Genomic DNA, 13851 nt, shown 5'->3' with positions numbered 1-13851 from the left:
GCCCGACGCGGGGCTCGAACTCACGGACCGCGAGATCGTGACCTGGCTGAAGTCGGACGCTTAACCGACTGCGCCACCCAGGCGCCCCATTCTATTTTCTAACAATGGTTTTTTCCCCCAAGAAGTTATTCTTTGTTATTTTGAGAAGGAAAGAGAAAGAGCACACACGAGCATGCGCAAGAGTACTAGTGGGGGAGGAGCAGAGAGAGGAAGACAGAGAAGCCCAAGCAGACTCCTTGCTGTCAGTGCACAGCTTAACTCGGGGTTCAACCTCCCAAACTGTGAGATCATGACCTGAGCTGAAACCAAGAGGTGGACTGTTAACCAACTGAGCCACCCATGTGCCCTAAGGCATTAAGTTATCTTTAAGGAACAATAAATACTTTTCTTATACCTGCTCCTCAAGATCTAGCACAATCTAGGGAAAAAGAGCACTTTGTAAACAATTCCACATTCACTCCTATTAATGCTTATTTTCTAATACTCGCAGTAACCCACTGGGAACAACTGATAAAACCCATCTCTGGGACTGAATGTCTTATGTATCATTCCCTAACTTACACCTACCACAGTCTAAATACGAATAAATGGCAAAATTAACCCGAAGTCTTCCCCAAGGTACCAAAAACGACATCACATAGAATAGAGATCAGCAAACTTTTTTCTGTAATAGGCTAGATATTAAATATCTTAGGCTATAAGGACTGTTGAAAAGACTACAGTATGTTCCTGATTTGTTTCCTTGTTTTTTTAAATAATCCTTTAAAGATACATAAGCTAGGGCACCTGGGTGGTTCAGTCAGTTGAGCACCCACCTTCAGCTCAGGTCACGATCTTACATTTCAAGAGTTCGAGCCCCACATCGGGCTCACTGCTGTCAGCACAGAGCCCCCTGTGGATCCTCCATCCCCCTCTCTGCCCCTGCCCCATTGGCACTCTCAAAAATAAACAAACATAAAAAAAAAAAATTAAAGACAGATAAGCCATTCTCGGTGGGTGGCTCAGTCGGTTGAGAGTCCAACTCTTGATTTCGGCTCAGGTCATAGTCTCACGGTTTGTGGGATCGAGCCCCATGTTGGGCTCCGCACTGGCAGCATGCAGCCTGCTTGATATTTTCTCTCTCTCTCTCTGTCTCTGCACCTCCCCACCCACATGCACATGCTCTCTTTCCCTCAAAGTAAATAAATAAACTTTAAAAAAAAAAAAAAAAAAGAGGGGCAAGTGGGTGGCTTAGTCAGTTTGGCCACTGACTCTTGATTTCGGCTCAAGTCATGATCTCAAGTTTCATGAGTTCAAGCCCTGTGTTGGGCTCTGTGCTGACTGAGCAGAGACTGCTTGAGATTCTCTCTCTTTCTCTGTCCCTCCATTAGTCTCTCTCTCTCTCAAAATAAATAAACTTAAAAAAAATTTTTTTTAATAATAAGTAAATAGAAAGAAAGAAGAGAAAAACCACTCTTAACTCCCAAGCCCTATAAAAACAGATCACAGTCTGTAGTTGATCAACTCCTGGGCTCCAGAAAAGATGGGATTATCTGGGAGATACTAGAACTTAAGGATGAGATGACCTCCACGGAAAATCTGAATGGTGCATCATGTTCTAGACACTAAGCACTAAAGTGACAGCCAGTGGACTGGACCATGGGGCCAAAGGTTGGGGGGCATTACCCGCTTCTGCTGCTCCAACAGCTCATGTTCCTTCAGTGAATGATCTCCCTGCTTAAAAAACAAAACAAGGTTACATCGGCACCACCACCCCACGGGCCACACTGCCACAGCTCTGCTTCCTGGGGTTCTTCCAGGCTAGGGTCTATGTTCTAGTCTTTGGTCCAGACCTGCCCCAAGGAGTTGGCCCCAGGATCCAACTCTCTCTGAGGCTCCATTTCCCCTTTAGGACCCTGAGGAGACCCAGGCCCAAACTGACCCCTGTCCCACCTGCTTGGCACGCTCCTCTTGCTGCATCAGCAATGCCGCCTGCTGCTGAGCCAGCTTTAGCCGCTCCTCCTCTGACAGAGCCACGGGCTCACCCACCCGGAGAGGAGGCGGGGGTCCCAAGTTTGGTGGGCGAGGTCCAACTGCCATAGGAAAGCCAAGGCCAAGGCCTGGTGGAGGTGGTGGGGGTGGCGGAGGAGGTTGCAGAGGGGGGAGTCCCATGGGTGGCGGCGGCATGGGAATCCCAGAGAGCTGTGGAAAAAAATGTGAACATCAACTAGGAAACATTTCTCTACTGCAGATATTTGCCGGGGATCTACTGTGAGCCAGGTGCTGGGATTCAAAGTCAAGTAACAAATAGCTCTTGCGCTCAAAAAGAGAATACTCTATAGCAGTATCGGCAAAACAAGATGCTAACTTTGGGGCACCAACCAACGAAAGCTATAGAGTCTCTCCCCAGAGAAACATGAACACAAATTTTGCATACAATTTCAGGTGATTCAAGAACACCTCTAAAGTCCACCTGGGAACTCCTCATCTTACACACAAAAATCAACAAAACCCGTCAGAGCCACTGTCCTAGAGAAAAGTCACATCCTGGCTCAGAAAGGACATGGAAGTTGAGAAGACTTAACACAGAAGCCAGTGTGTCCCAATGACTCACTAAATGTAAAGGATATGAAACCAAATCAGGGAGTGAGCCATAATGTCTCGTTAAATAAAACGAGAACTGTGTCCTGGAAAGGCAAAAAAGAGTTATTTCCAGTAGAAGGAGGATCAAGTCTGGCTTCCAGACTATTTAAGCTGGGATCTTAAAAGACAGACAGACTTTGGAGAAACAGACATTGATTAAGGAAGGAGGTGAGGATCATGACCAACGGAAAACTAAAGAGCTCCCAACTGTCTTTGTCTTACCTCTCTGCCCAATCTGTGAGTTGCGTCCGCAATACACTTAATGTGAGAGGGGCTACCTGAACAGAAGGCATCTTATAAAGCAGAACAACCTCCTTACCTGTGCCGACATGGGAGGAGGAGCTGCTTTGTCCCCATCTTCACCTCTCAGAACCGGCCGATTCAGCACGATGCCAGTCTGCAAAAGAGAAAGAACTCCAGGTCAGTCCAAGAAGAGCTGTTCCATAAAACGACATTCACTCCCATTCATTCGACAAAATTTAACCGGCGCCTGTCTGACAGAGCTTGGGCTAGGTACTGAAGAGAAGTAATATATATACAAAAACGATTACAACTCGTCAGATAATGACAAGAACAGGCAAAAACAGCGAGCCCTTGGTTACTGTGTTTTGGTACGTAAGAAACTAAGACCGAGTCATGACGGATCGCGCAGGCCTCCAGAAACGGCCTATCCCCACGTCCCGCCGCCAACACTTACCTGGCGAGTGTAGGTCTGCAGCCGCTCCACCAGCTCCTCGCGACTCCCTGCTGGGCAAAGCAAAGGATCAATGGGGTAGGTCAGGCCGAGCAGGCCCGCCTGACCCAGTCGAGCCCCAGCGGTCCGCCTCCGCCCCTCCCCACCGCCTCCGGGTCTCCGGGGTAACCAAGCTCCGCTTCTCCCTAGGCCTACGCTGCCCCGTCTCTTGACCTCCCGATCTCCTTACCCTGGATCGGAGCTCCGATCTCTGCCAGTTTGGCCTGAAGCTCCTGGGCAGCCCAAGCGCCATAATGCCCAGGAGGTGGCGGCGGCGGCAGCTGCAACTCTCCTTTGGGAGGCTCGGGATGCTCGGCCGCCATCTTAGCCGCAGGAAGGCGCGCGACCAACCCGGAAGTTCGGGCCAGACCTGGTGCCCACTTCCCGGAAATTCCGGCAGCGTCTTACGTCACGTCCGGGGGAGGGTTGGCAGGCCCCTTCGGATCCCCAGGTCCCCAGGCGGCCTGGCCGCGAAGTCTTCTGGGAGTCGTAGTACTTGGGTCCCGTTTTCTGAGGGTCCGACTCCGGGAGGATGGATCAGAGCTGAAGCACGGGGAACACTGGGGCTGGAGCGGGGGCGGGGCTATGGACGAAGATGACCCCGCCCAAAGGCGTGCTATCTGCGTCTGACCCGCCCAAGCGCAGATCAGCCTTCCGGCCCGACTCCGAGCTCAGGCGCGAGAGGCCCGGACGCTTACGTTCCTTAGGGAAGTCCTAAAGGACTCTTCCCTGGCGGCCGCCGGGTTGCGGGCGCCAAGCGGGAGGTTGCAGCCGATGCCTGTGATAAAACAGTATCTGATTGTCTGCCCGCCCACCCCCGGCCCACGGAGGGATGAATGGGCTGAAAGAGGATCGGAGCCGGGAAAGAAGCGGGCTGAGCTCCAGCTGCCGACCTGGGGGAAGGGCCACAGTAAAGCCCCTTTTTCCACCTATCAGTTCCGCTCAAATGTCTCCGTTAAGCTTTCTCCAGTTCCGCTCAAATGTCTCCGTTAAGCTTTCTCCCGCTTTCCTTTCCTTCCTTGGAGCTCCCACAACATGTACAAACATATACCATTTGTTTTAAAGCCTTGCCCCCTTTTCTCCACCTCCTCCGCAAGAACGTGATCAGGGACTTCGTCTTTTTGCTGTCTCGCAACATCTGGCGTTCAAGAGCTGCATCATAATGATTGATGGGGGGGGGGGGACCGAAACGGTCTTTTGGGCAACAGGATTTGCGTAATTTTTAGTCCCGAAAATGAACTGAGGACTTTCTGTCCCCTCATCCCCACCGGCCTACCAGAGGAGTCGACGCTGCCTCACTTACCCACCCTGCCACCACCAGCGGCCTGTGCGTCTGAGGGAGGAATGTGCAGATGCCCCCTGCCTGTCCAGCTCCCACCTTTCCTTATCCTAATGTCAGTCAATTCAGTTTCTGTCCTCACCTCCGCCACTAGCTCTGAAGGTCCCCTTCCCATTTTAGCCCTGCCCTCTCACTGACAGGCTCACTGCCTGTGCGAGTGTGTGGTGTTGGGCGAGTGAGCTGGAAAACTCAAATAAAATGGTCTCATTTTCCCCCCACACCCACACCCTTCATATCTTCTTTCTAGCATGCTCCATGTCATTGACTGACCCCCCCCCCCAAAGAGAAGTAGCTGAGGGCGAGGAAAAAATAATGGGGTGCCAAGTCTAGGGAAGGTGGGTTCCAGAGAAACAGAAAAGGACTGAGCCAGGAAGGTTGCTCACATCCTAGCCCTGGATAGGAAATTCTCTTTCCTCCTGTCCAAGCCTTGATCCTTCCTCTTAAAATCACCATCACCACCCCAGTCTCCTGACACTCCCAAAGGAAAAGCCAAACCCAGAAAGGGCAGAAGAAGCACCAGTGGTATTCTCCCCTCCAGCATGTCAGCCCACTCAGGTAGAGCCATTCTGACCCAAAGGAAGCATCTTTCTGCTTCCCGTAACTGGAGAGCTGCTCGCAGGTCACCTGAGGCCGACAGGCCCTAGACATGTGTATGTGCTGGGGACGGTGATAGGGGTCTCTGAGACAAGATAAACTGAAGTCTGATAAGTGAGGAGGTAATGTAGCTATGGCCAGAAAGGGACAAGTGGGACCTCATTATAACAGCTCTGGGACCCAGGCAGGACAGAACCTCCCACTGTGCAGAGGCGGTCACTGAGGGGCAGAGAGAAGATGACATTCCCAACAGGCCAAACTTGGAGCACAAGCAGTTCTCCTGATTCCAAGAGTCCCCATTCCCTTCACCCTCTTAACAAGGATCCTCGCACAATAGCTACCTGTGTGGGGCTAGAATGGAATCCAATTCCTTCCAGTCCCGGTTTGGCTGGCTGTCCCAGCTCCAGGCTCTTGCCCTAACAGGTCAAGAGGGTAGGAGAAAGCCGAAGTCCATGAGAACCAATGAACTAAATGTAGGGCTGTTGGTATCTGCCATGACTTTGAGAGGTGCTGCTGCCCAGCTCCAAGTGGAAGGAGTTAGGATCTAAGAAGGGAGTAGAAAATTCAGAACCCCCCCCTCCCCCCACCCGGGTACGCCCACACACAGACACACAGGAGTTTACACAGAGCCTTCACACATATCACCTCTGCAGTCTCCGAGCAGCTCTAAGAACAGCTCTCTATCCTAGAGCTGAAAGTATCCAGGCCCACGGAGTTGGCTCTTGACTCTGGGTCTTAAGTTCAACAAGGGTTGAACTTGGGTTCTCAGATTCCCAGTACAAAGTGCTAAGGCTCTGGTCAGGAACAGGTGAGTCTGGAGTCCTGCTGTAGGGTAGGAGTGGGTCAGCAGCAAGGGGATTGCCTCAGGGGCTGGAAGGAAAGGGTCTTCAGGGGTGGGAGGGCAAATGGGACCAGCCCCCAGGCCGAAGCTGTGCTTCTCTGCTGGAGGTGGACAGAGAAGAGGAGGGAGGGAGTATGTGGGTGCTGGTAAAGGTACCCGTGTCTCTAACTCCCCTAGGACCCACTAGGCCAAGGTCGCCCAATGGAGCCCAGGAATGCCCAGCAATGCCAGAGTATCCAGATACCTTCCAGGCCTCAGTTTCCCCTTCTGTAGAGTGAGGGCAAGATGCTGGCCACATTGCTGAACCTCTCTGCAAGGCTGCCGGGCGATGCCCGCATCCGAAGACGCCACCCGGAGATTGTTCCTGGGCAGCCTTCAAGTCAGAGCTGCCCCCTCCTCTTCCCGCTCCCCTTCCCCTCCCCCTCCCCTGCACGCTGCCGGCCCCCGCCCCCGCCCCGCCTCCGGTGTGCGATGGGGGGGCGGACGGCGGGCAGAGCGGAGAGGAGAGCGGAGTCGCCACCTGATCCCATCCAGGCTCGGAGAGGAGAGCGAACCGGCGCTCGGCGCTCAGGGTCCCCGGCGCCCTGCGATCCGCATTGGATTTCGGGACAAGGGTTTGGAGATAGCGGCGACCACCCCAAACCCGGGTCGGAGGCAGAGCCCGCGGCGTAAGTACTGCAGTGGCCGGCGTGGGGCAGGGGGACTGGGGTGGACCGGGCCGGGACAGGGGACGAGGGGTGGGCAGGAGAGTGTCGCGGGGGCCTGGTGCCTGGAGAGCATGGGGTCGGGGGGGGGGGGGGGGCCGCTCTACCCCCCTGGGGAACGAGAGAAGCCGGGGTGAGAGGGCGAGTCTGGCCTATCCCCTGTGGTGACCAGATCCTAGTGACCGGATCCCTGGGGTAGGTGGGGATGAAATTGAGGGAATGGGGGCCGAAGGGGCGGTAGTGATGGAGAGAGAAGGATGAAGGGAATTTGGAGGCAGGGATGACGTGGGGGTGGATGGCAAGGAGAGGGGGCTGGGGAGGACCTGGCAGCAGGCTGGGAGGAAAAAGGCAGGAAAAGAGAGAGGTGGAAAGATATTTGATCTCCTGAGCCACCAATCGGCAACCCCCTCAGCCCTCACTCAGCCCCTTCCTCTCTAGTGCCCTGGGCAGTTTCCCTGCTCACCGGGCTGTGCCGTCCTCTAGTAAGGACAGAGTCTCCAGGTCACCCGATGGTCAGGGCTGGTGGTCCTAGCCGGGACACCCTCCCCCTCTAAGAGCACCCATATTGGCCCTAGAGCTGGAGGGGAGAGAGAAAAGGGCTCATTTGGGAGTGGGTGGGTGTCCAAGCCCGTTTTCAAAGCTCTGCCTAGCTATACCATTTTTTCCTTTGGTTCCCTGGAGAAAGGAAAGCAATTTGCAAAACCAGGCAGCAGCCTGAGGTAAATTGTTCTGACTAAAATTAGCACTGATATTCTGATGAGGCTGGGCATCCTGACCTGTCTGGGACGGCTGAGGGAAACTCTCTCCATGGAGAAGACACAGGGGAGGCAGAGGAGTTTGAAGAATACAAGGGGCAGGAGCCAGGGCCCCAGGAGACCACCACCCACCCCACACCAGCCTGGAGATTACAGAGGTTAGATCCAGCCCTGGCCAGCCCCCTCCCCGGGTGCCCGTGCCCTGACTCCATCTCCAGAGGAGGCATCATGGAGAGAACTTGGCAAGGGAAGGGAGGCCGCTTCCAGTGTCCAAGCAGCACCCTCTCTGAGGACCTGGAATGTTTAGCCTGGCCGAGTGCCCACCCAGAGGAGACAAGGTTACTGCTTTCAAATACCTGAAGGTCTGTCATGGAGAAAAATGATCCATGTGGTCTAGGACAGCAACACTAGCAATCATGTAGATGGAAGGTGGAAGGGGACAGGCTGAGCAGGGCACTCATAGTGGCAGGCTGATCCTAGCTGTCCCAGAAACAACTTTTGAACAGCTGAGGCTGCTCAGGAACGGACCAGGCTGTATCTGAAGGTAGTAAGCGTCCCGACACTGGTGGTGGCCAAGCAGAAACCGGTGCCCACCTTAGAGGTGGTGTCCATGAAGTTCTTGCGCTAACGATGCCCTATTTCAAGGGGACCTTAGACGAGGGTCTGGCTGACTGGGTCCCCAGGGCTAAGACATGGAGGGGAGTGGGACAGAGGAGACCACCAAGCACCCTGTTGTCCTTCTCTGTGTGGCCTGCTTGAAGCACTTCCCAGGGAAAGTCCCCGCAGCGCTCTCTCCGGGCTTGACCTCCTTGGCTGACCCAGAGTCCTCTGAAAATAGAATAGTTTTCGCGACTTTAGCAGTGATGTGAATAGGTTGACTTCCCACTTTGCCCCCTTGGGAAACTCCCATCTTGTCACCAAATCCTCTAGACAAGACGAGTGGCAGAGGCCACAGACTCTGACTTCCCTTGTAGGCTTCCTCACCCTCGCATAGCCAGCCCTTCTCTGCCCTTAACAATCCTTGAAAAGACAGCAGGGCCTTAGGCTTTCTCTGCTATGCCCTTGGCTGCCCTCTGTGGTGGACCCTTCACCCCCCTCGGCTCCAGGCAGATTAAGTCTGTCTGCAGGCTGGTGGAGGAAACCAGGTGATGCGGCCTGGAGAGAAAGGAAAGGCCTAACCATCACATCATTCCACCCGAGCAGGTTTAAATGTAATCCAGGATTAATGAGAGGAGAGGGGAAGGTAGTGGTAAAGAAGAGGAACTAGAAACCAAGCTCTAGGCCCCAGCAGGAAGTGATGGTCAAAAGTTTTTACGTTACCTCATCCCTCCTGGGACCCAGGTGTCCTAGTTCCACATACGTGCAAATGCCCATAGGGTTCCAGGCTCCCTCTCCCCTTTCGAGAGGTGTGAATGTGAGGCTGACGCTGAACCCAGACCTGGAGACTAAGGCCCCTGAGACACAGACACCACCCTAGTGGGGAGACAGACACTGCTGCTGAAGCTGTCTTTCCACCAGGACTGCTAAAGGCCAGGCTGCCCTTGAGCCAAGGCATTTGTGCAGAGACAGGTGACTGGCTGGAAAACAGGCCCTCCCTGCTTCTGCCTCTCACTCCTGCCACTCACCTGGGATGGAGGCCCATCTTCTTCTGGAGAATCTCAGCGGGGAAACAAGCAGGAGCCCCTCTGTATTCCCCACACCCCACCCCTCTCCCCTCTCCCCGGCTGCCATGTCATGGCCTTGGCCAGGCACCTCTCACTGCAGAGTCAGCTGACAAAGTGGCCAAGGTTTCAGGTGTCTAGGGATGGAATCCAGATAGGGTTCTGGGATTTCAAGTCCTTCCTTTCTTTCTCTCATGGATTTATTGGTCTTGGGCCCTCAGGGCAGGAGCCCAGCTAGGAAGGCTCGGGGCTGAGAAACACGTAGAACTACCAGAGTCCAGAGCAGGGATGGAGAAATCCGTGTTCTGTGGAAGCAGCACACATTGCATCTAGAAGGATGGGCTTTGGAACCAGAAAGGTCTGAATCCTGATTCTGCCAACAACTGTGTGACCAGGGACAAGTAGCACCATGTCATAGAGCCCCAGTTTCCTTGTCTATAGAATGGGGAATAATGCCTGTGTTAGGGTGTGGTGGGGATTAAACGGCATTAGGTATGTACTAGTGTGGTACATATAGTAAGCCTGCACTATCGATGCCTTACGCATGTCAAGAGACTGGAGAAGATATAGGTCCAGTCAGTGGTTTCTGAGGAGCTCGGTCTCTGGGGAGTCAAGACCAACTCTTGGCTGAAGCAGTCAGGCAAGGAATCCTGGAGGAGGGAAACCTTGAATTGAGACTTCTGTGCTTTAAGCCAAGCACTGGTGCTAAGGCAAGTCTACTGGGGGCGGGGAGACAGAAACAAATAACCACAAGACAAAGACGAATTAGGGCCAGGCTGAGAAGCTGAGACAGGGCTCCAGGGAGGAGTGGCTACCGCTTGAAGAGCTGGCCACACCCCAGAGCCTGTAATTCCACCCAAGACTAAGTTATCTAGAGGGTGCAGAGATAGGGTCTTGGAAATGGGAGGTAGGAATCCGATCTTCTCTGGCTTCTCTGCGCACCCCACCCTTTGGAGCTCTCCTTTGCACCAGTCTTGCTGGGGCCCACAGTCCATCTCCTCTGCCCGCCGCAAACCTGTTTGCCTCCTTCTCCTGCCAGGCCTCTCAGGAATACTGGCCCTGCTACCAGAGCCCCAGGAGCCCCCATGAGTGCTGGCGAAGGGAGTCCTGGATAGCGAGGTCCCGGCTGGTCCAGGGGTGGGTACCCCATCATGCCACCCATCCTCCAGCACCTGCAGCAGGCCTCCAAGATGATGAGCCGCAGAAAAATCCTGCTGCTGGTGCTAGGGTGCAGCACCTTAAGCCTCCTCATCCACCAGGGGGCACAGCTCAGCTGGTAAGGGGGCAGGGCCTCACTGCATGGGCGGGACCCAGGGGAGCTGCATTCTTGCCTGGTGGGCAACGGAATTGGGAACTCTCCTTCCTACTCCTTCTATCTGCCGGAAGGGTCTGTCTTCTGCTGGGCTTTGTTCCTTCCATTTTTCTAAACTTATTTTTTTTTTAATGGGCTCTATGCCCAACATGAGGCTTGAACTCACGACCCCAAAGACGAGTGTCGCATGCTCCACTGACTGAGCCAGCCAGGCGCCCCTCCTCCCCTCTATTCGAGTTGTGCTTTCGATATATTCTCTTCAGATCCACACAACCTGCTTGGGCAGGCACTGGTCTTCACTGAAAGGTTGCTTGAAGTCCTAGAGTTAGTGACTTAAACTGGGATTCTAATCCCGTCCAAATGCTTCCCATGGCATCACATTCTGAGCGCCTCCCCAGAGGACTGCAAACAACTTCTCATTACTTCTGCTGTGCTGGGCAAATCCCCTCACTTTTCTGAGCCTGTTCCCTCATCTACAAAATGGGGATGATGCTATGGGTGACCCAGTTAGTCACCCAGATACAGGATACGTGATGACTAGCAGTAGCCCTTACCCTGCTCCATGATTCACTGTGTGAACCCACCAAGTCCCTGCACCCTTCAGGGCCTCATTCCCATTTTCTACATGGTCTGCCCAGAAGAATGGTGTGAATAGGCCCAGTTCTTGTTGGATGATTTAACGGTCTTTTGGTAGGGCATCTGTGTAGATATTATTCTGAGCCCAAATGGGCCACAGATAGGAAATCTCAGTGGTGTTCTCAGAGCTGCTTAGAGTTCTCCTCATTACATGATGCTTAGGATAGAAAAGAAACAATAGTAACTCAATATGCAGGGAATTTACAGGTCACCTGTAATCCCAAACACCCTTGTTTTAGGAATAAGGAAACAAATGAAAGCTAGGATTGTTGTCTGGTTTTTATACTACTAGCATTATTTCTTGAACCTAGAACAGTGCCTGGCATATAGTAGATGCTCAAAAAAAAAACAACAACAACAAAAAAAAAGACTTATTGAATGAATGAGGCTCCAGAGAATCTAGCAGAATCACGAATCAAATAGATTGCCTCAAAGCCCATGCCACTCACCTACAAGATGAGAAGCCAAAGAGTAAAAATGAGAAAAAAGCTAGAGAACAAGAGAATATGGTGACTTTATTTAGTTGCCAGACAATGTAAATGATTTTTCTCCTTCTGGTCCTCAGTTTCTACATGTGTAGAGGAGACTTTCTCAAAGATCTCCAAGGGCCTCTGTCCTTGTATTAGTTGTTTCTGTGTAACCCAATTACCTCAAAACTTAGCACCTGAAAACATTAAACACTTATTATCTGGGTGGCTCAGTCAGTTAAGCGTTGGATTCTTGATTTCAGCTCAGGTCATGATCTCACGGGTTCATGGGTTCAAGCCCGGCATCAGGCTCTGTGCTCAAAGTGCAGAGCCTGCTTGGGATTCTCTCTTTCTACCTCTCTCTGCCTCTCCCCCACTCATGTTCTCTCTCTCAGTCTCTCTCAAAATAAATAAATAAAACTTTAAAGATAATTTTAAATTTTTTTTTCAATGTTTATTTATTTTTGGGACAGAGAGAGACAGAGCATGAACGGGCGAGGGGCAGAGAGAGAGGGAGACACAGAATCGGAAACAGGCTCCAGGCTCCGAGCCATCAGCCCAGAGCCCGACGCGGGGCTCGAACTCACGGACCGCGAGATCGTGACCTGGCTGAAGTCGGACGCTTAACCGACTGCGCCACCCAGGCGCCCCTAAAGATAATTTTAAAAAACACTTATTATCTTGCTTCTGTGGGCCAGGAATCCAGGTGTGGATTACCTGGGTTCCTCTGGCTCAAGGTCACATGGCATTGCAATCACGCTGGCTGCTAGGGATGCAGTCTCATCTGAAGGTCTGATTGGAAATGCTCCCCTTCCAAGCTCGTTCATGTGGTTGCTGGCAATATTCAGTTCTTCAACCAGGCTGAAAGAATGAGGTCCGGTTCCTCAGGGACTGTTGTCGCCTGGTGCCTCCCCATACAGCTGCTTACAGTATGGCAGTTTGCTTCTCCTTGCGAGAGTCATCCCAGAGAGAGGCAGAGAGACCAAGATAGAAGCCATTGTCTTTTTATAATGTAATCTCAGGAGTGGCATCCCATCATTTCTGCCCTATTCTATTCCCGAGCAGCATCAAGTCCCGCTCATACTCATGCGGAGGGAAATACACAAGGGCGTGAATACCCAGAGGCCAGCAGGGATCACTGGGGTGACGTCATACTAAAGGCCGCCTGGCATATCCCTCTACTGATTCATGGGTATAGTCCGGGTTGGACCATTCTGTGGCCCATCTCACCATCCTTGGGGAGGGGCAGGGGTCGAGAAGCATCCCTCTCACACCCTCCACCCCCCCTCCCCCGCACACCTCCCGAACTCTGCAGGTACCCCAAGCTGTTTCCTCTGAGCTGCCCGCCTCTGCGGGACTCACCGCCCCGCCCCAAGCACATGACTGTGGCCTTCCTGAAGACACACAAGACTGCGGGCACGACTGTCCAGAACATCCTGTTCCGATTCGCCGAGCGCCACAACCTGACAGTGGCCCTGCCGCACCCGAGCTGCGAGCACCAGTTCTGCTACCCGCGCAACTTCTCGGCACACTTCGTGCACCCAGCCACGCGGCCACCGCACGTGCTAGCCAGCCACCTGCGCTTCGACCGCGCCGAGCTCGAGCGCCTCATGCCGCCCGGCACCGTCTACGTCACCATCCTGCGCGAGCCGGCCGCCATGTTCGAGTCGCTCTTCAGCTACTACAACCAGTACTGCCCGGCCTTCCGGCGCGTGCCCAACGCGTCGCTCGAGGCCTTCCTGCGCGCGCCCGAGGCCTACTACCGCGCGGGCGAGCACTTCGCCATGTTCGCGCACAACACGCTGGCCTACGACCTGGGCGGCGACAACGAGCGCAGCCCGCGCGATGACGCCGCCTACCTGGCCGGCCTCATCCGCCAGGTGGAGGAGGTCTTCTCGCTCGTCATGATCGCCGAGTACTTCGACGAGTCGCTGGTCCTGCTGCGGCGCCTGCTGGCCTGGGACCTGGACGACGTGCTCTACGCCAAGCTCAACGCGCGCGCCGCCAGCTCGCGCCTCGCCGCCATCCCCGCGGCCCTCGCGCGGGCCGCGCGCACCTGGAACGCGCTCGACGCGGGCCTCTACGACCACTTCAACGCCACGTTCTGGCGCCGCGTGGCGAGCGCCGGCCGCGCGTGCGTGGAGCGCGAGGCGCGCGAGCTGCGCGAGGCCCGCGAACGCCTGCTGC

At 54.0% G+C, this 13851-nt stretch overlaps 2 protein-coding genes across 4 annotated transcripts in view; one reads left to right on the top strand and one right to left on the bottom strand.

The window, feature by feature from the left end:
• The window catches only part of SF3B2 (splicing factor 3b subunit 2), a 16475-nt gene extending 12766 nt beyond the window's left edge, over positions 1 to 3709 (bottom strand). The window contains exons 1-5 of one of the 3 annotated variants that reach the window (XM_040466042.1): positions 3546 to 3709; positions 3320 to 3369; positions 2942 to 3019; positions 1933 to 2181; positions 1666 to 1716 (exon numbers count right to left, since the gene is read on the bottom strand). In XM_040466042.1, coding sequence (XP_040321976.1) covers positions 1666 to 1716; positions 1933 to 2181; positions 2942 to 3019; positions 3320 to 3369; positions 3546 to 3678 — 561 coding nt within the window. In that variant the 5' untranslated portion in view covers positions 3679 to 3709. The remainder of the gene's footprint in view (positions 1 to 1665; positions 1717 to 1932; positions 2182 to 2941; positions 3020 to 3319; positions 3370 to 3545) is intronic. The other 2 variants (XM_040466044.1, XM_040466043.1) reach the window with 2 other exon arrangements.
• A 2885-nt stretch (positions 3710 to 6594) lies between these two features.
• GAL3ST3 (galactose-3-O-sulfotransferase 3) overlaps positions 6595 to 13851 on the top strand; it is an 8524-nt gene continuing 1267 nt past the window's right edge. Inside the window, exons 1-3 of the mRNA XM_040465856.1 lie at positions 6595 to 6797; positions 10289 to 10525; positions 12980 to 13837. Of these exons, the coding sequence (XP_040321790.1) occupies positions 10401 to 10525; positions 12980 to 13837 (983 nt within the window). The 5' untranslated portion in view covers positions 6595 to 6797; positions 10289 to 10400. The remainder of the gene's footprint in view (positions 6798 to 10288; positions 10526 to 12979; positions 13838 to 13851) is intronic.

The sequence above is a fragment of the Herpailurus yagouaroundi genome, unplaced genomic scaffold (genome assembly GCF_014898765.1).
Source record: "Herpailurus yagouaroundi ecotype Mexico unplaced genomic scaffold, PumYag 569, whole genome shotgun sequence".
Lineage (NCBI taxonomy): Eukaryota > Metazoa > Chordata > Mammalia > Carnivora > Felidae > Herpailurus > Herpailurus yagouaroundi.
This window is presented reverse-complemented; position numbering and strand designations above follow the sequence as displayed.